The sequence below is a fragment of the Chenopodium album genome, chromosome 18 (genome assembly GCF_948465745.1).
Source record: "Chenopodium album chromosome 18, dcCheAlbu1.1, whole genome shotgun sequence".
NCBI classification, from domain to species: Eukaryota; Viridiplantae; Streptophyta; class Magnoliopsida; order Caryophyllales; family Amaranthaceae; genus Chenopodium; species Chenopodium album.
In genome coordinates this window covers 10,815,631-10,836,676 of record NC_137851.1, presented here as the reverse complement: position 1 = coordinate 10,836,676, position 21,046 = coordinate 10,815,631, and the positions used below count along the sequence as shown (strand labels likewise).

Below are 21,046 nucleotides of genomic sequence, written 5' to 3'. Positions count from 1 at the left end.
CACCAAGGGTATAGGGTAATGATTCCTCACTGTCAGCTTGTTTAAGGCCCGATAATCGATGCATAATCTCAAACTCCCATCTTGTTTCTTCTGAAAGAGAACTGGTGCCCCATACGGCGCCTTAGAGGGTCGGATGAACCCAGATTGGAGTAACTCATCAAGCTGTCTGCGCAGTTCCGCTAACTTAGGAGGTGTCATTCGGTAGGGGCTTCGCGTGGGAGGTCTAGCTCATGGCACCAGCTCTATGGTATGATCGATGGTTCTCCGAGGAGGAAGTGTTTTCGGCAGCTCCTTAGGAAGAAGGTCAGCAAATTCTTCGAGCAATCCCTTCATGGCAGGAGGGAGGTCAGTCTCTATTTCATCTTCCTTCAGCGAGAGGGTAGCAAGGAATGTTGGCTCATTTCTCTTCATTCCCTTCTTGAGTTGCATTGCGGACAAGAAAGAGCTCTTCTTACATTCCCCCATTTTGCCTTGCGAGCACGTTCGCAAGAGACAAGGATGGTTTCCAGCAACAAGTAGGGAGCCCAGGTGGGGCATTGGGACAACTTTGCTGATACGGAGAAAATCCATTCCCAATACCATCTTGAAATCATCCATCGGTGCCACTGTGAACTCAAGTATGCCACTCCAGTCCCCAATCTTGGCTTTAACATTCTTGGTGATACCGTGGATAGGTCGAGCTTCTGCGTTGACAGACTTAATGCGGCCTCTGCCTCGTATCACTTCCAACCCCAACTGGCTAGCAATCTCCCTGGTGACAAAGTTGTGGGTGGCTCCCGTGTCAACCATAGCCTTGACCCTTTTCCCATTGATCAATACTTCCACGTACGTCAGTTCCGACGCGTCTGCTCCCATGGAGTACATGAAACGTATTGAACTTAGTCTCGAGGTTTCCTCTTCGTCGTTCTCCACCTCTTCCCTGCTCTCTACTTTCTCGTGTTCGAATGACATCGAGGAGAGTTTCTTCTGAAGGTTATCAATTTCTCCTTTGTGGCGACACTCGAACCATTTGTGAGGCCCGCGACAAAGGATACAAGTGAGGGGCTTATTCCATGAGGTGGAGCTTGAGGCCGCACCTCTGTTAGTGGACACGGACGCTCCATTCCTTCAGGAATCATCTCCCCCACTCTTGTACCTACTCCCCATGCTGTTCGAACTGACTTGGGAGTTCCCCGTGTTGCTCTTTGGGGTACTGGATGCTGACCCACTAGCTCCTTTCTTCTGATTCAGTCCCTTATCCGACGAGTAGTCCATCAACCTTTCAGCTGCGATTATGGCCCCCGACAAGGTGTCTATCTTCTGGCGCCAAATCTCTCTTTGGACCCAATCCTTCAAGCCTCGTACAAAATTAAACAGGCGGTCCTTCTCGGACATGTCATGGATCTCTAGCATGCACGCGGAATATTCTTTTACGTACTCCCGAATAGAGGTCTTGTGTTGTAAGGTGGCCAACTTTGTACGAGCCACGAACTCCGTGTTCTCTGGGTAAAATTGAGCTATCAGCTCCTTCTTTAAATCCTCCCAAGTATCTACCGACGTCCTCTTTGCTTGTATGTCGGCGTACTTAGTTCGCCACCAGAGTTTCGCATCGTCCACCGAGTACATTGTGGCCGTGTCGACCTTAAGATCATCTTCCAATTGGCATATGTGGAAGTATTGTTCCATATCGAAGATGAAGTTATCGACTTCCTTTGAGTCTCTCGTGCCATTAAAGGTTCGAGGTTTGGGAGGTTTTATCTTACTCCCACTTCCCCCGAGTCCTCTTTGGGCACGCATCAAGGTAGCGCATTTGTCTTGAGCCTCGTCCGCTACTCCTTGAACGAAATTGAGCTGCTCCGTCAACCCATCAACTGTTGACTCCAGCTTTTCTATTTGCTCAGCTTGTTTTATTACAATATCTTCGAGCTTGGGTACTCTTTCTTCGAGTATAGCCCAAAATTCCGATTTGCCTTCTAGCCAGGCAATTCTCTCTTCCCACATATCAGCATGTTTAGGCATCACGCACCATGCTGGGCGACTTTAGAATGAGCCGGCTCTGATACCAACTATCACGGTCCGAATGATCTGACACCGGATCGTGCGACACGCTCTTGTCTATTGATGACAAGGACACAAGCCTAGAGCGGGAAAGGTTTGCGAGCACACAGCAACACGGACCAAGGGTATCTCAAGGAAGCACTCGTCAACCACGGGTGCGGAGTCGGGGCTTGTGACGGCTGATGCTTTAAAGCGGGCACAAGCGGAACCGACGAAATGAAGGCGTCTTTTGGAGGTTTCTTGGTTTGGAGGGGGATGCTTTAAAACAAGGTAAGCACAATATCTATAAAGGCTTAAAACAACACACAAGTCTTAAAGCAATGGCAATGGGGTAAGGAGCTATGATTCAATAACCAATCACTTCTTAAAGAGCTTTATATTGATTGCATAGAGAAATATAAGTGAACACTAAAATTACAGTAACACAATAATACTCCCTAGAGTCTAGAAAATAAAAAGGAAAAGACTCAGAAGGTAAAACCCAAGAAAAATACAAGAAAAAGGAAGGGGGTACATAGAAAAAGAGTCGGATTCTAACACTTAGCCTCCAAGCATAGAGGCTCCTTGCATTTATTTTGGAACCCAAAACAAAAAGAATAAAAAAAACAAAAAAAAAAAAAAAAAAAAAAAAAAAATAATCTACTTCACTTTTCTAAATTAAAGCATGCTCAAAGCAACCCTAAAGAATTTTCTAAGTCACAGAGCATTAGCTTAAGATGATCGTATAAATCTATGCAGAAAGCATTTTTCATATGGAAGTTTTGCAATGACTCACTATAGATAGAAGAATTTCAGCATTTACTATTTGGAAGTCGGAGCCTACTGGCCACTGCATATGACCATTTACTATTGGTTACAGGAAGATTGATAACATTCAATTCATAAATGATATGGAAACTATTCCATTGCAATAAAAAAAAAAAAAAAAACAAACGGAAACTATTCCTCAAGACTCAAGCAACCACCATCAGAATATCCCTGGAAATGGATGCACATAGCTTAGCAACTTTCTTCTATTCCTTTGCCAGTGCTGAAGTTGTTCACGAGCACTTCTCTAACTGTGACCATTACCAGCATCAGGAAGGGTAGCATCTATATCCATTGAGTCTCTAGAAGCATCATGCATGGATTCATTTTCATTAATAGTAGACAATGTTGCACAATCAGAGGCTAAAATCTACCGCTCTTATCAAGAAGAAGGTTGTCAGGCTTGATATCCCTGGATAAAGAGTTCAGTACAGATAACCTCAGCAGCTGCTCACAATCAGAAAATGATGCAATGATGATGATGATTTATGAGCTTCACAATCAGAAAATGATGCAATTCAACACCTGTGGATATAGTTGTGCTTGTGAATAGATTCTACTGCCAAGACACTCTGTGCTATGTAAAATTTCGCAACCTATTCAGTTAAGATATCCTCCCTCGTCAGAAGGGTCATCATGTCACCACCAGAAAGATATTCCATAATCAGATACAAATATTCAGCATCTTGAAAGGAGTAATACAGTTTTACAATGCTGTGACTGTCAACTTCTGCAGGCAAGTTCCTTTCAGCAAACTTCTCTACCAGACCATTAAGTGAGAATTCTCACTACTTAAAAGTCAGTACTCAGGAAAAAAAAAAATGTATATAACAGGGGTAAAAAAAATCTGGATTCTCATGGTAGAAGTATAGCTTTGACAGAGGTGATTCAGTTAAAGAAGTCATGAATAAGACAATGACATCCTCGCAAGGAAAGCACAGAGCATGATCGTGAACAGAGAAAAGATGACATGTTAAAAAGAACAAATTACACATCAGTAATATCAGTAGATGAAACAAATTCTTTACAATGATCCAGAGTCCACGGCAAATACGATTGGAGGGAAGAACTAGTGATAGATGAGGATAGTGGCATACACCACAAGCTGTTATTTCCACTTTTCTAGTGTTAAGATGATGTTTTGATGAGATCAAGTAGTACAAGTGTACAACATACACAACATGAACCAACTATTTAGCTCAAATATATGTCACAGGCAACATATATTCCCAATTTAAAGATAAACTTAACTTTGACTTGTATATAAAAATCAACATATGTAAAATAGTACCTGTCCTCGGCTATGCATTTCGGATTACTTCAATTTTTAAATGTTCCATGGTCTCACATTCCAACTCCTATTTTTAATTTTTCTTTAACTTTCCTTGTATGCAATCAAACAAAGAAAATCTAATTTAATTGGTAGTGATTTAACCATCCTCCATTCTTGTTCGCATGAAGTGTTGTAAGAAGAAAAGCTTGGGATTGGAGTGATTTACCCATCCTCAGTTCTTGTTCTCATCAAACATGAAGTGCGTAATGGGAGTATAAATAGTGTAAAATTGCAAATGCTTGAGAGAACATACTTATATAAGGATATGCCTTGAGCCCGAAACAACCAAAAGTAAAGACTAGCAGCAACATTACATACTAAACTTACAATACAAAACAGTAACCAACAGCCACAGTAACCCACAGTAACCAACAGTAACAAGACTGTTGTTACAAAATAAGCTAAAGTACTTGATATTTAAAATAAACTTTATGTGAACACATTAAAATTGTTGTTACAAAGGTCAAAGGAAAAATAAATCTAGATAAATTAAACCATGCTATACTCCATCCTACACTAATAATACCAATAAATCTAGATAAAACCATATCATGCTCTACTCAATCCTATATCGATGATGACACCAAATTTATCTCCTTCTATGACCACATCATCACAAACATCGCTACAAACACGAAATTGCTTTGTCTCTTTTAAGAGTCCACTAGAGTGTGAGGATAGACACCTCAAATCTACTACAATTTGCAAGGGGAATTTTTGTGGAGCAGCAAATACAAATTTTGAAAGCTTCATATCAAAATTCATACATGGCACTTCTAAAGGATTTTCTTCGAGCCTCTCAAAAAGAACATTCCGAAAATATAACTTCTCATAATTAGTTCTACTCCCATATTCATCACACAAAGCAACGATACTCCCATAAATTTTGCATAAGTCTTGAGAAGTATGTTCACCTTTGAAGAAAAAATGAACTTTTAACGTAACCTTTGATGCATTACCAAATGCTGTGTAATGAATAGCAGCAAAGCTATTGTCAAAGCTGTTGCTGCCAGGGGGAAGGATATAAGGATTATCCTTGTCTCTTTTGAAAAGCACACAACGATCCCGGTCACCCCAAAAGGTAACCATGCCATGGAGTCTCAATAGGGCATCACTTTGGCGACCGATAAAAATTGAAAACACCTCTATTGCACGCATGGGCTGAAAAAAAGAGTACAAAACATTACAAGAAACCCATATATAAAACATTACAAGCATTTATAAAGCAAATTATGAGTAGCTCTACAAAATTAATTAGCTTGTGTAGTTTAATAAGACATCTCCTTTTTCAATAAAAATACTATTAACAAATGATAACCAAACAACTTATTACATAGAATTATGATTCATGACAAGTGAAAAGCTAATATGGGACAAAACAAGTACTTAATTTTTTCCCATCTACCATGTAATTACTAATCACAATAATCTTTTTATCACTAGACAAATAGTAAAGTCAAGACAAACTAAAAATAAGGAGAAGCCTAAGTAAATAGACATACCAAGATATGGGAGTAAAGCCCCCAAACCAGATCACCTCTTTTGGCGGCTGGATCATCCAGCATGAATGGCTCCTTCCAAACAATAACCACCTCAGCATTCAAACAATTTACACCAGCAATAGTTTTACCAAAAGCGTAGTTCATAGCATCAAACTTAATGCTGCCCTGGACAATTAGCTTCTTGGTAGCACGATCCCACAACTCTACTTGAATTGTGATAGATGAATATGCAGGCACAGCCACAACAGATCTAGACAGAATTATAGGGCGCCCCAATGTCACCCATTCAGACTCATTAGAATCCTCCTTAATCTCAAAAAGCACAATGCGATTTACTTTATTTTCAGAACATAAAAGATTATAATTAGCAGAAATTGTCCCATAAACGTCAAGTTCTTGTTTTAAATCGTTGCTCCCACTTCCCGCTTCTTGTTTCTTATCGAGTTGGACCTCGATAAAAGTCAATGCAAGGTACTCCACCTCTACGTAACAACTAGTGCCACAAACCACAAGTTTTTTGAATTGTTCAAACTGATGATCTTGTTTAGCAGTATCAATAGTCTTATCAAGAGAGGCAAACTGGCAGATAAAATATCAACCACTTGCCCACTTCTAACATGCACATTATGTACAACAGCCCACTCATTTGACTGTAGTGACTCCATTATTCTCTTTTTCTCTTCTGATATCGTTATGTTCTCATCCTCTTTTGCCACCCCCATGATCTCATCCATGGTGAACGAAACTCAATAAATAAATACTTACTGTCGACAAGTAACAAGAATGTGAATCAGTGCAAATTGCTACAGGGATAAGAATCAGTACAATGAATTACTACAGAGGCATAAGAATATAAAATCATTGACGAGCGTTCAAACATGAGGAAAAACGAATTAGGTCTAATTTCATATTTCAATCCTAACATTAAAGGGTTGTAAAATACACCCTAACATTTATCAGATCCATCCGATAAATAAATGGGTTTTTACTTTTTAATAAGGATTTAAAATTTAAAAATAATTCTCTTTTTAAATTTCCCTCATTGATTTATTGTAAGACGTATTAAAGTTACTTTTATATAAATATAAATTATTATTTTTTAAATATAAATTTTATTCTTAAAAAACACTTATAATATGTTTTCAAAAAACACTTATAATATATTAGATTAATCATAGCATATATTCATTAGAAATTACACATTAAAATATAATATAACTCATCACAAATTAAAGGTTATTCTTAAAGGGAATAAATTTACAATAGAAATTGTTTAAGTTACCCAAAATTTGACCGTCTTAAAATAAAATTAACAAAAATCTAGTTTATATAAGACTTATTAAATATCATTTCCACACATCATATCATGTATCAAAATATGTAAGATTTCTTTGGGATTTTTTTTTTTTTTTTTATTTTAGAAAAGGAAAGATAGTAAAGGGGCAATACCAAGGGCATGTTCACATTTACTTAATTTCAGTTCAGTTCAGTTCAGTTCAGTTCAGTTCAGCTCTGCTCTTAATTTCCCTCTCACATAAAATATTCATTTCAGCTCAATTCAGTTCAGTTCCAATCAGTTCAGTTCAGTTCAGCTCCAATCAGTTCAGTTCAGTTCAGTTCAGCTCAGTTCAGTAAATATGAACAGGCCCCAAGAGTTAAACCACTCTATTTTCATCCTCTCAAGCCTAACTTAAACTTGTATTTATTTTTCAATCTATTATAATTTGGATGTTTCCAAAATTTAAGGGATTTTTTTTTTTTTCTTTGTCATGAAATACGAGAATTTTTTAATTTTAATATGCAAGCGAGACTTAAGTTACCAAGAGTTATTCCTCAAAAAATAAATAAATAATTACCAAGAGTTAAAGAGTATCAGCCAAATAGTCAGGGGCACTAGTGCACTACTATACTGAATTACATTACTACTAATGTTCTCATTCACTTTACATATCTTAGGTAATAAATCCGCCGCTTTGTTAGCTCCTCTTGACTCATAGGTTATCTCAATAGTAGGCAACTCCACCATAAGGTCCCTATATTGTTTGACAATAAAAAAATTAGCATCTTAATTGTGTCTTCCTGATTCACCAATTTCACAGCTTGTTGCGAGTCTAAGCAAATACGGATGTTGGCCCGCCCTTTGGATTGAATGATGACAAGTCCAACTTGAATTGCTTCAAGTTCTCCCCTAAAGAACCGATTGGACCCGGCATGTAAGTTGAATTGGTAGCCATGCATCCAACCACATGTAGAATCTCATCGAAATATACCTGCAATTCCAGCATATGAATCAATGGTCGATACTGAGGCGTCACAATTTAATGTTCACCATGGTTGGGAGGGATCCAGGGTTAGGGTTGGTGTGTTTGGCTGAGGGTTGGGATCAGGAAGGTTACAATCTCTTGATGTATGACATTCCCAAGTGAGAGCCTGGGCATCAAGGATTAGTTTCGATCTCTTGAGAGGTTTGAGATTGACAGAAAATACCTTCATTACTTCTTATCCAAAGTTTCCAGAGGATGAAGAAGAATAAGGTCTGCTAAGGAGAGAAGGCACTGGGAATTTGAGATTAGTGGTGAGCTAACCCCCAATGGGAGAGAAGTAGAAAGCAGAAATATCATGGAAGAGATCCTAAATTTCTCTTGCTTCTGTACAATCCCTGAGAATATGGATAGAATTCTCCGGGGTATTGGAACAGCAAGCACAGTCTGAATCTGGAATGATGTTCCTCCTTGCTAGAGCTACCTTATGAGGTAATCTATCAAGATAGGCAAGCCGCAGATAAAATCTGATTTTCGGAAGTCTTAATTTTCCAAATCCAAGTCAAATCAGTAGGAGTCTATCTAACAGCAGTCAAAGCTTTTTTGAATCAAATTTTTTATTATGAGTGAAGCTTGAAATGATAAAATCATCAATCATATGATCACTATGGTCCTCGTCATTCAAGTCAAAGTGAAGTCTGCCAAAAAAAAAAAAAAAAAAAAAAAAAACAAGTCAATGAGTGAAGGGCATACTCCAACTAAGTAAGCATGTGAAAACACAGCAGATACAAGTATATGAATAGATCACAACTGGAACCTCACCTACATGGTTGTTAAATACACCACATAGCCCAACACTTGTAAGCAGAAGTACATATACGCTATACATTTGAATAAATGGATTAAATGAGTCTAACTGGGAAAATTCAGCAATCATATATGCCAAAACAATGGAATAGAGACTCTTAAGATTATATCTGACAACAGCTGTAAAGAGCTAGTTGGTTACTTTGTTCTAGTTAGTTCTCAACATCAGGAGATTCCACTCTAAAGACTCTTGTCAGGCCAATCAAAAGGTAGACCATTAATAACCATTTACCACTTCACAATACAAAAGAATGAAAGATAGAAGAAAAAGTCACAGTTCAAAAGTTAATTAGCCAATTTGATTACTCACAACTTGTTATCATATAATTTTTACCGAATTTTTATTAATTAATAATTGTACCAGAATGTACATTATCATAATAAAAACAAACAAGCCACAAAACCAAGGAGATAAAATCTAGATCAGTACAATTATTTGCAACTTCTCAACAATCTTGCTGCTTTCACAGTTTTACAGAGTTCTCATTCAAGGCAAATGATATCCACCCCAATCACAGGATAAATAGCAATAATTGTAATAAAGACAAATGAGGGAGCCTCAGTTTATAACCTTTGATAAACAAAATTCGTTTATTTATTTATAATTTTGCCATTTGATAAAAATTTGTTTATCAAGGTGATAAACTTGTATTTTCTCTAAACAAACAAAAGGAGATTATTGACAATAGTACCTAGCAAATAGAGGGCATACCTTTAAAATATTAGATACACACATGATTTTGCATCACAATTAATATGAATTTTCTGAATCTATTTAGATTTAAAAATATGCTTTCCTAGCAACAGAAAGAAACTCACAGAGAATTCGAAGTTCACGAATATAGAGTAACAAATCTTATTAGCCAATTTTTAGATAGCATGCCATTAAGAAGTATGTATCACCAAGAATATCTTAACAAATGCTTAGAACCAAGCATACTCGGGAGCAAGGTAGCTGAATATTCTAGCTAATCAGGTCTCCACTATATATTTTCCATTAGGAGCATTTTTTAACAAACTGAAATCAGGATATAATAGTTAACCGGCTATGAGCAACTAAAGGATAAATCGAGTGACAAAACTGGCATTGCTGTGAAGGCTTTAGAAAAGTCAAAGTGCATAATGAGATCCTCATGAGTCATGATATTCTGGATCCAATCAGCTAAATAACAAGCAGATTTGATGAAAATTTCTGCGAAATGAAGAAATAAAAAATCCAAGATAGAAAGAGGAAGAGACATATACCTTCTCAGGAACTCAAGAAAAGGCATGTTTGACCGGAGCGGCTGTTTCATCAATGAAAAAAGCACCATTTATTTTACATGCCTTTCTTGAGTCTTTTAGCTGAAAATTCTTAACTTCAATCATGTTTGCTTCTCAAGGCCAAAAGTGAAGAAGATACCAATATCTCGTGAAAATAATCCTCTGGTAAAATAAACCATCAGCCAAAAATATCAAGAAAAGGTAAATTAAATCTCATAGATCATCCATCAATCACATTCTTTTTTGATTATATGTTGGAAAGCAAAAAAAAGTACACAGAAGTCTCAATATTATACTGCAACAGAGAAACAACATATAATAAAACAGACCACAGAAGTATTGGCCCTGACAACATGAGTATAGTAACACCAAGCAAGCTCTTTGGATCACATGTACCAGCCTGCTTGAAAACCTCAGCAGCAACTGGACCCGTAGATTTCACGGGATTACTAATGAAATTGACAATTGCTCTGGGGAAGGAACTTGCAGTTCCCTCACAGCGTTACTTAACAGTTCCAGCGTTGATATTGAATAAATCATCTCTTGTCCTACTTGGTTTTCTTGGAACCCCGACTGGAAAGATGATAGGATCCATGCCTGTAAAGGCCTCATCCAGCTTGTCTTTTCCTAGAAAACCACCCACCTACCTAGTGAAACGTGATAATCAGTTCCAAAAAACGCAGAATTGAGGGATGATGGGCATGAGAGATAAAATCAGAAATTTTCTTTGAAGGAATTTAAACAATTAAACTTAGGAATGACATCTGGATTCATCACATTACATGGAAATTATACATTTACCCTTAATCTTAATATCCAAATGAGAGTAGGATAATCCTATTCTTCCCTGCCACTGCATTGCTCTATACAACATATACTTAAAGTTTTCGTGGGTTGTCAAGGTATTCATTTCACAATATTAATCTTTGAGTCTCAACCAGCAGTTAGATCATTTGATCAACAAGTTTGACTTCAAAATTATCTAATGTGTGTACTGTTCTCTTTTTAAAAACACTCAACTTGGTCACTCAACTTGCCTACTCCCCAACACACATCAACCGAAATCGCTAAACCGGAAGACTACTATCCTATATGGCGTGGTCAGAAGCATGTCAAATATCCAATCTCTGAAAACTAATAGCAAGACAAATAATAGCTTAATTAAAGAAATTTAGAACAAACATTCAAACTTAGGAGCTGTGGTGAGAAAAGCCATGCATGTGGAATTCATCACGACTAACAAAATTTTTAAAATTAGAAGAAATAATTGTTCAGACTAGGAGATGTGAGGAGAAATTCTAATAAAAATTCTTCTCCTAACAAAAATCAGCATAATCACCCGTACATTCTTTCATAGCTTCACTAGTTATAACCAATTTTTCAACAATCCACCTTAAAACAACCCTAAACTGATTCAGCTATAGGCTCCAAAAATCACATAAAATTCTTCTTGCTCTAAAAAATCAATAAAATTACTCGGATCATCTTTCGTAACTTCCATATTGCCTCCCCCCCCCCCCCCCCCCCTCTTCTCCAAACCCCTCTCTCTCTCTCTCTCTCTCTCTCTCTCTCTCTCCCCTTCCTCTCACATGTATTTTATGGTTATATAAATCTAAAAAAGTATTTTCCTACTTGCTTACATTTTTTTCTTAAACTTTAAAAGGATCTCTTTTAAGTGTTCTCTTCCACCTACCCTATGTCACTTGACTCACTTCATCCATATGTAAGACCCATTTCAATGGGTGGCTCTAAGCGGTTTACTCTATAAGCCAAGAGTTAATAGCCATTTGTGCCATAGGGCTTAGTTAGTTATCCACAAAAAGCCATTACTCATTTACTCGTACTAATATTTAGTTATGTCGTTGAGGACCTGCAATTTTGAATATAACCTAATGATATTACTTTATGTTGTTTGATGGACAGTTGTGATATCTTTTATCTAAATGATGGACAGTAGTGGTATGAGGGATAAAATTGACAAAGCTCGATAACACAATTACACATTTATACGTCACATGATATAGTCTACTTGTTTCACAAAACAAGAAAGGAAAAAAAAAAAAAAAAATACGCCAAGAAAACCATCCAAATTGATACATGAGTAAAATTGCTAGAAATAAGACTCACCATCATTGGGAATAGTTAACCCATAGGTAAAATGATGTAAATAAGTAAAGAATTAATAGCTGCAATCCTACCAAACTCACCTCAGTCCATTTTAACAGAAGGTTACTATTGACAAAGTTTTCAGGTCTTGATATGATCGGCCAAATGTTAAGTCCATACACATTGCCATCTGCAATAATAGGTTTAATATGGACAAGGGAATGTACATCTAAGCCTAGGCTCCCCCATTACCCTGCAGTTACCTTAACAACATCATCAGAAACACAATACTATAGGTGCAGTACTAAACAAATTAAATTCCCTTATTTCATCCCAGTCTCCTATTTTCTTCACAGATTTTAAAATCTTTTCAAAAATAAAGAAAAGAAAAAATATGAAAGAAGCATATCAAACACTGCTCTCCTATTGGGTGTTGACCATTGACTCATGTTCTCACAGCCAGACAAACATTAGAGAAAGAGACTTAGTGTAAGGGGGAAAAAAAATAGAACTGCATAATTTCATAGTGAAATGATAAAATTGCATAATTGATTAAAAACCCAAATTTGTAAGGACTCGAGTGCTTTTCTTCCAACAACAGTAAACAAGGATATCAATATTTCCTGAGTAAAACATAACCTTCAACAATAATAAAATCTAATGCCATCTCTTACTTTTTAGGCAACACCTTCTCATCCGATTTGTAGGACCAGCTTTCTCAAAATAACAACCAACCTAGACCCAAAAAAAAAAAAAAAAAAAAAAAAAAAAAAAAAAAAAACCAATGAAGATATTAGAAGTTGATATACAGCAAATAATTGTTGTTTACTAACTAAAAAGTAAAGCATACCAGCATGACAAGAAGCAAGAATTTCCAGAGTTCGGTCTGGTACTATTTCATATTTTCATACCTTGGTCCAACCACACCTGAGAATTCCTAAGGGCAACAAGAATAATTTTAAAATAAAGGAGTAAATATAACCTTGGGTTCAAGTTGACTCGTCAACACAGCAGATATATGACACACCATATCATCTGAAGTCAGGGTTACTGTCTTGTAAAAAAGACTCAGAATACTAGCAAAGCAGAGAATATGTCAGTGTCTTTCCTATCATAGATAAATGTCAATGTTGCAAAAGTCCCAGCATGCATAGCCGAATGTATCAAAAAGCTATCCATAATACAAATTGCCTTAAATTATTAAACATAACTTCGAGCTTTGTGAAATCATTAGGATATTAGGTCAGATGTTGCTTGTGTATTGGAGAAACTAATACCAAAATATTATTGACATCAAAAAACCAAAATCAAAAGGAGTATGGGTTTCCTATCAGGGGCTCCAGATAGAGGGTATCACAAAGTCTTAACTCTTAAGAAAGTTCTATAAATCAGTCTAGCATATAACCATATCTCCCATCCAAGAGAAATTTATAACATAAACCTCAACGCTTCAAGTAAATGAAGACAATTATTTTTTGGAAGCTTTTAGAAAAATAAAACAGTCACCCACCTTCCTAGCGAATGGAATTCGGAATGGTTCTGTGCAAAATATTCCACATCTAGCTATATCAATAAGGGATAAGTTCAGCCCCTACAAAAAATACTTTGATTATCAGAAGCATAGTCAAGCGAGCTAAAAAGAGTTGTATGCACACGAACTAAATAGTATCAATTTAAAATTTTAAACCATGTACGTTCTTGCCTTCTTCAGTACACCAGCAACTATTACTGTAAGTACAACCAAGAGTAAAACTATCCACTTCTCAACTGTTTTCCTTAACCTGATACAAAATGGCATGTGAGAAGACTACATCAAGTGTAACAATAACGAAACAGTGACAGACAAGAAGATTACATATTCTCTTAGAAAATAATGTTGTGCACATCAATTTCCCTTGAACTGTACTGTCTTGTATCCAGTTGTTAGACAACACCATCAGGGCCTCAGGGGTTTTCAGAGGAAAAGACTGATACATCACCGCTTATAAGTGGAGAAAAGCTTGAACATTATCAGTATATAACAGTAAGATGGAAAAACTACCTTATCTGAAGTGTGCTGCAATATTGTAGTACCACCAAAAAGCACATAGCTTTTATCTCTTTTGTATTTTAATTGACAGCTTCTCCTCAGCAGATCTGCCTGCTGTGGATACCTACAAAATTGCAAGTTTCCAAACTCAATATATTAAAATTCAGCACTTTAGTTCACAAACAAATACATCTCACTGACTTGATGTAATGATGCAATGGCAATGCTACAATTGAGCGTCTAATAATAGTATTATGTTGAGTTTTCTACTTTGGTCACATATAGAAAAAAAAAAAATTAGTACCATCACTTGATCAGCAATTCCACGTAATATAGAACATAGGGACAAGCTAGGTATAACTGTAGATCTGGGAATTATGAGGAGAGTGATGAGCCCTTTCAACATAACCCCATAGACAGGGGTTTGAATCTGAAGGAGCTCAAATCAGGGATTTCCCTCAACCCTCCCCAGCCCTCTTTGGTGGGTTATGACTTGCCTGTTTTTCCAAAATAAGACGAACACATAAAAAAAAATTAAAGATTAAAAATATCAACCACATTAACATGTCTGAGTAAGATTCCATAATAACAAAATGCACCAAACTCTTCAGAAGCCCATACACTAAAAATTCACAAAGACAAACTTGAAATGAAATGCAAAGGGAGAACACTACCTTCCACTGAGTAGTACTACTTGCCTGTGAGGATGGCCTCGTTGACAATAGCGCTTCCAACTAATTTCTTCACCATTTTGACCAAATGAGCGTCCAATAGAAATGACATCCCCGGGAGAAATATCTGATCCAGAAAGCTTCACCCACCTGCAATCACCAATTCACCATCAGAAACTGCATTCTAATTCAACAAACAAACTGATACAGTATTAATAATCACATATGCCACCCACAATGCACCATTAGGGTTTGGCTATCAACTCGTACATGTCTAAGCTCCATCAAAGTTTTTAAACGTGTTTTCACCATAATTGACTCAAACAAGAACAACATGAACAAGGTAAACAAACTGTAACACCAATATTCATCTAAACACTAGAGACCTACACAGAAGATCTAAACACAGAGAAAACCAACTCAAAATCATAATAGGTAAACATTTATCACAAATTTGAAATAAATGATAAACAGGAGCAGGGCAAGGCCTGCAACCAGAAAGAAATTAACCAGAAAGTATGATGTTATTGTTTTTAGAAAATCCAGCTAATAACTTAAGTATGCAGAAAATCCAGAAATTAACCAGAAACTAAGAGAAACAGTGAGGATGATGTTATTAACCAGAAAATCCAGAAATTAACCAAATTCAGATGGTTGGAACTCTAAAATCAGAAATCCAGCTCATAACTTAAGTATGCAGAGCATGAAAGTACACTCTATACGAAAGCAAAATAGTTGGAACTCTTGAGTAATTTGCCCCCTAAGAGAAAAGATTTCATGTTCTTGTGCACTGGCTTGCCCATTAAGTTCCTGCCCATTGATTTTTAATGGTTATAGACGAACATAGCAGGAAAGAATTGCATGCAAGAGTATATATAACAGAATTTCTAGAAACAAAAGATTATTCACACCAAAGGGGCAAAGACCAAAGATATCTAGATTATTCTACTACTGCATAAAACAAATCTTAAAGAACAAATGGGTAGGCAGGGTCTAAAATGAATAACCTGATTGGATTTCTTGTATTATTATCAGTGGACATCATACTGGACTCCCCAATCCTCAAGCAAGCAACATCCAAATGCTGGAAAGTTTCTTTGATGGCCAAGTACATGTTGCATAATTTCTGTCTAGTCACAATATCCTGTTGCCAGACACACTACCCGCTGCAAGAAAGGCCATGCAATATTATTATACATAAAAGACCTACAAAACAGAAGTGGGTGAGCTACACGGAGCCATATCATCAATTCCCAACACGGTCTACCAGCTGAATTTGGTTCTCTTATCAGTTTTGAATGTCCTCTGGGATAGTTAGGCTCATCCCCTAAGAGTCCCAACCCAACCCGGCCACCCCTCTTTCCTTCTCATAGAGAATATTTTAAGAGATTGAATTTAAGACCACGGCTCATCAAGGCTTATTTACTATTATGCTCAGGCAGATGCATAATTCTAAATTTAACACATTTGCATGGTTTTAAAAATAGTCAATACGAGTAATCTTGAGGTAGGCATGCATGGCAAGAAGGGAAAGATAACAGCATGAATCCCAATTAGTAGATATACAATGCTTTATTCATCTATTTGTGGTAACATTATGTCATTATGTAAAGTTTGGCATAAGAGGAAGATTTAAAAAATCGAAAAAAAAATGAAGCAAAAACCAGAGGGAATAGAGACTGTTGTCCTATTAACTTCTTCCTTTTTTGACAGGAAATAACAAACTGCATAAAAGGACATCAAACGAGTCAGCCTTAAACAAATGAATAAATTTATAGATAAATCATGCCCACTGGATAGTGGATACTAACAGGTTGCATATTTTTTTGGAAGAAACTAAAATATGTATTTTACAAGATACACAAATCTTTAATCGAATAGATTCACACATGATCTCATGTTTTTTATTTTTAACAAGGAAAAATAATTAATGCTCATGTCCAAGAGCTTGACTCCAACCTATTAGATATGTCCATAAAACTGGTATTCTAGTCATAATCTACTAAAGCAGAAGTCAGCAGTCCTAGTTTTTCCATGCTTCACAAATCGATTCCACAGATGAGATAAAATAATAATGAAAGCAAAGACATAATTGTCTGATAAAAATGCCTTAAAAGCTGCTCCTATGTTGATGAAAATACAATAATACAAGAGTACACATCCAGCCAAATGACCAAAGATGACTAATCAACATAACAACACATTTTAATCCAAAGCAAGCCTCGAGGCTGATATACAAGATTAGAAGAATCATGTCCTATATTTAATACTAATATAATAAATCAAAAAATGAGTTCACTAAATAGTTAATACAAAGAGAAAACCCACATTGAGCCAACAGATAGTAGCAGATAAAATCATTGTTTGAAAATTATTTAGTAAGCAATCCAATAAGACATCATTAAAACCATAAGACAACTACTTTTCTTTTCAATCTTTTTTCGAGTGAGAGAAACTGTCAATTTCTTACAATATTTAATACTTTTTAGCTAACAAGTCAAATTTGCCGAAGTTTTTGATTTTCAGCATTTTTAACAAGGTTAACAGTTAACTTACAATAGGATGAATCCCATCTACAAAAATAGACTTAACTAATGTCAATTGTAACAATTTACATCTCCTATGATGATTCTTACTTTCGCTTCTTTAGTGCTTTCCTCATTTCATCCACAAATTTATATTCATCAAAACCTTTCTCTTCAATTGAATATGAGAATCTCCACTTGAATTGTCTTCCCTCAACCTTCGAAGAACTTCTCTCTCCATAATCTTTTCAAACACATCAACATCTCTGGATTCTAAATTTCTTAGTCGCCACACTTTTTTGCTACTTTTTTCTTGAGTTCCTTTCTGCACCTTCGCTGTTTCATTCTCCTCCTCTTTTTTACATACGCGCACAGCATCTTAAATATCAGAGTTTTTGACATGCAATAACACTCCAAGTGCTTTGGAAGCTTGTTTTTCATCAGTAACCTCCACCACCAAATTGAGAGGATTCCATTTATATCCCAAATCAAACAATATCCACATTTTTGATAACGTTTCCCAATTTCTAATAACCCACTGTTGAAATGAACTAAGACGAATAACCATAAGTTGATTTTTCATAACTGGAACCATTTGATATAATATTTCATCAAACCGTGTCGGTTCGCAGAAAAAAACACACAATTTCTTAAACGAGGCTTCGGTGTTTTCCATAGTTCGTTGATCATTGGTAAAATCCATAATACACCCTTTTAAGATCTCGAAACTAAATTCAGTTGGAAGAATTGTATATCGGCTATCATATCCGAGCAAATTTTTCTCTGGACATTTACAATTAGTATTTCTAGTAAAATCTGAAACATACCACCACTTCTTTTTAACACATATTGCAAGCAAGTATAACTTTGGCTTATAAATCCGCAGATTAACCTCACTAGTTTCCCCAATAAAGACATCAACAATCATAAAACAACTCACTAATCACTTGATTCACCACACCTAAACTTGGATAATTTTCTATCCCAACTACACTTCCAACCATTAAATGCAGCAGCATACCTTAAGAAATAAATAACACCAATATAATTCTTGAAAAAATCAACATCAATTTCAAGATTGAGTGATATTCTACTATTATCACAAACTGGATCAAATTCCTTCAATTGTTTATCCTTTTTACCAGATTTTTCTAAAATTTCCGGACTAACCTCTCGTTTACTCTGTTTGGGAGCCATACAGATAAAATTGATGAGCTCAATCGACGAGCACGTAGCCTCTTCAATGGAGAATCAGCTGGCGAAAGTATAAAACCCTAGAATTTTGGGGAAAGTTTTGTGAAATTGGAAATGTTGATAGCGCAATTTCCTTCTACTGTATTAATTACCCGTATATGCGATAATGGGCGGGATTACGATCAATATTTTTATTTATTAGGCCCTGTAAATTTCTAGTCTAGTATAAATAAAAATGATTTAGATGGCTTAGTGGTAAATGGGCTTATGTTAAGTTTTTAACTCCTTTAGGTACAGCTTCGATCCTTACTTCGACAACATTTTTTTATGATTTATAATTAAAAAAAACATTTTGGTAATGTTGTTTAAAAAATGAATTACTTGTACAATTTTTTTTATATAGGAAAATTAAGTATACAGTTTAAACATGTAAGGATCTGGAAAAAAAAAGTGCTAATTTGGTAACATGAACCGCAAATTTTAAGATACACCACGGTGCACCTAGAAATAGGTACACCACGCCTATATTTTTGAATATTTAGTAAAAAAAATCTGAACAGTTGCAAATTTTGAACATGTAGTATAAACATCTGAACATCGCAAATTTTGAACATTTAGTTATAAAAAATCTGAACAATCTCAATGCATCACGCCTATACTTTTGAACATTTGATAAAAATATCTAAACAATCGCAAATTTTGAACATTTAGTAAAAATATTTGAACATCGCAAATTTTGAACATTTAGTAAAAAAAAATTGAACAATCACAATGCACCACGCCTATACTTTTGAACATTTAGTAAAAAAATATGAACAATAACAAATTTGAACATTTAGTATAAAATCTGAACAATTGCAAATTTTGAATTATTACGTGTCTCACAAATTTTGAAAGAAGTTTGTCTGACTCGTAATAATTCAATAGTTTTGTAATATAAACTGAACATTTATTAAGGGTTCTTCAAAAAAAAATATTAGAGAAATTTGGCTATTTCCGACCCTTTTTCCTTTAGTTTCTTTATGTTCTTGTTATTGATTTCAAAAAAAACTACACTCTTTGAAGGTTATAACTTCTAAGTACCCCTATAGTGGGTTTGAGTGTAGTAGTAAGTGCCCCTGTGGTGGGCTTTGTTTTTGTTTTTTGAGTTTATTATGGTACAAGTTGTTTCATGGATGAAGATTTGTGCGGAATCGAAAAAGAGGTTAATCCTTCGATTACAATCAGATGAATCAGACGTAAATTTTTTTCACTACTACAACAGATCGATAGACCCCCTCGAAGAAGGCCGTAAATCACAGCGATATGAAAGAGGGTATGAAGAAAGTACGATTTGTAACAACGATCGTAGATTCGTAGCTATGCTGAAATAATGTTTTTATGATTCAATTGTCATATATTTATTAGATTATAATCTCTTTGTAGATATCGTATGACTTGTTTATGAATCAATCTTTATTCAAAAAATCTGAACATTTATTGTATACAAAATGAACATTTTTTTTATAAAATATGAACATAAAAATTGCATGTTTATGTTCAGTTTTTGTGACGTGTTCATATTTTTTTTACTAAATGTTCATTTTTTTTTTGTAAAATGTTCATTTTTTTTTCAAAAATGTTCAATTTTTTTTTTTTACTAAATGTTTAAAAGTATAGACGTGGTGCACCTATTTCTAGGTCCACCATGATACACATAATACTAATTGCAAATTTATTATTTTAATAATCGAAACAACCCAAAATTTTAATCGAACAATTAACCTCCCGATAAAGAAAGATATTTAAAGCAAGACACTTTCTAGCACACAAATCGAGTTGTTTTTAAGAATTTTTTTTTGCTAAATGTGACCTCAAATTAGAATCTTAAAGGTTTAAATAACCCTCAAAACCTAACTAGTCCATTTTCAAACCAAGGCACGCAAATCAAGATGTTTATGGTAATTAATTGTCAATGATAACTTCAAATTGAATCCTTAGAATCAACACGAACCCCTAATTGTAACTGAGAAATTTTATCAACATAAAAATTGAAAAAATAAATCGAGCACACAAATTGAGACATTTATAGTAATTTTTTTTTGCCCAGTTTGACCTCAATTTGGATATTTTAGGATCAAACTAAGCTATTATCTCAGTGCATAAATTGAGATAGAGTTTCGAGCACACAAATCAAGGCACTTCTAAATCTTTTTGCCAACTTTGGCCTCAAATTGGATCTTTAAGGGCTAAAATGACTCAAAATCTTAAACAAGCCATTCTAATAATGCAAATCAACATAATTTCAGGAAACGCAAATTGAGACATTAATTATAATGGAAATTAAGATTAATTGGTTAGTTAATGGTTAATGGACAGATTATGCAACTAATCATCTAACAAGAGCGAGGTCATGCTGACATGTCTTTTTTTGTATAGATTATTGATTGATTGGTTACTGAGAAGAAAAAA

General features: G+C 35.4%; 1 protein-coding gene across 1 annotated transcript; it reads right to left on the bottom strand.

Moving 5' to 3' along the window:
- Window positions 1-228: 228 nt before the first annotated feature.
- LOC145591799 (uncharacterized) lies at window positions 229-951 on the bottom strand. The gene has a single exon (XM_081648294.1). The coding sequence runs from the start codon at window positions 949-951 to the stop codon at window positions 229-231; it is 723 nt and encodes a 240-aa protein (XP_081504420.1).
- Between the last annotated feature and the right edge of the window lie 20,095 nt (window positions 952-21,046).

Coding starts and splice junctions, on each gene's coding strand:
- LOC145591799 (XM_081648294.1), bottom strand. CDS start 951: ATGTCATTCGAACACGAGAAAGTAGAGAGCAGGGAAGAGGTGGAGAAC.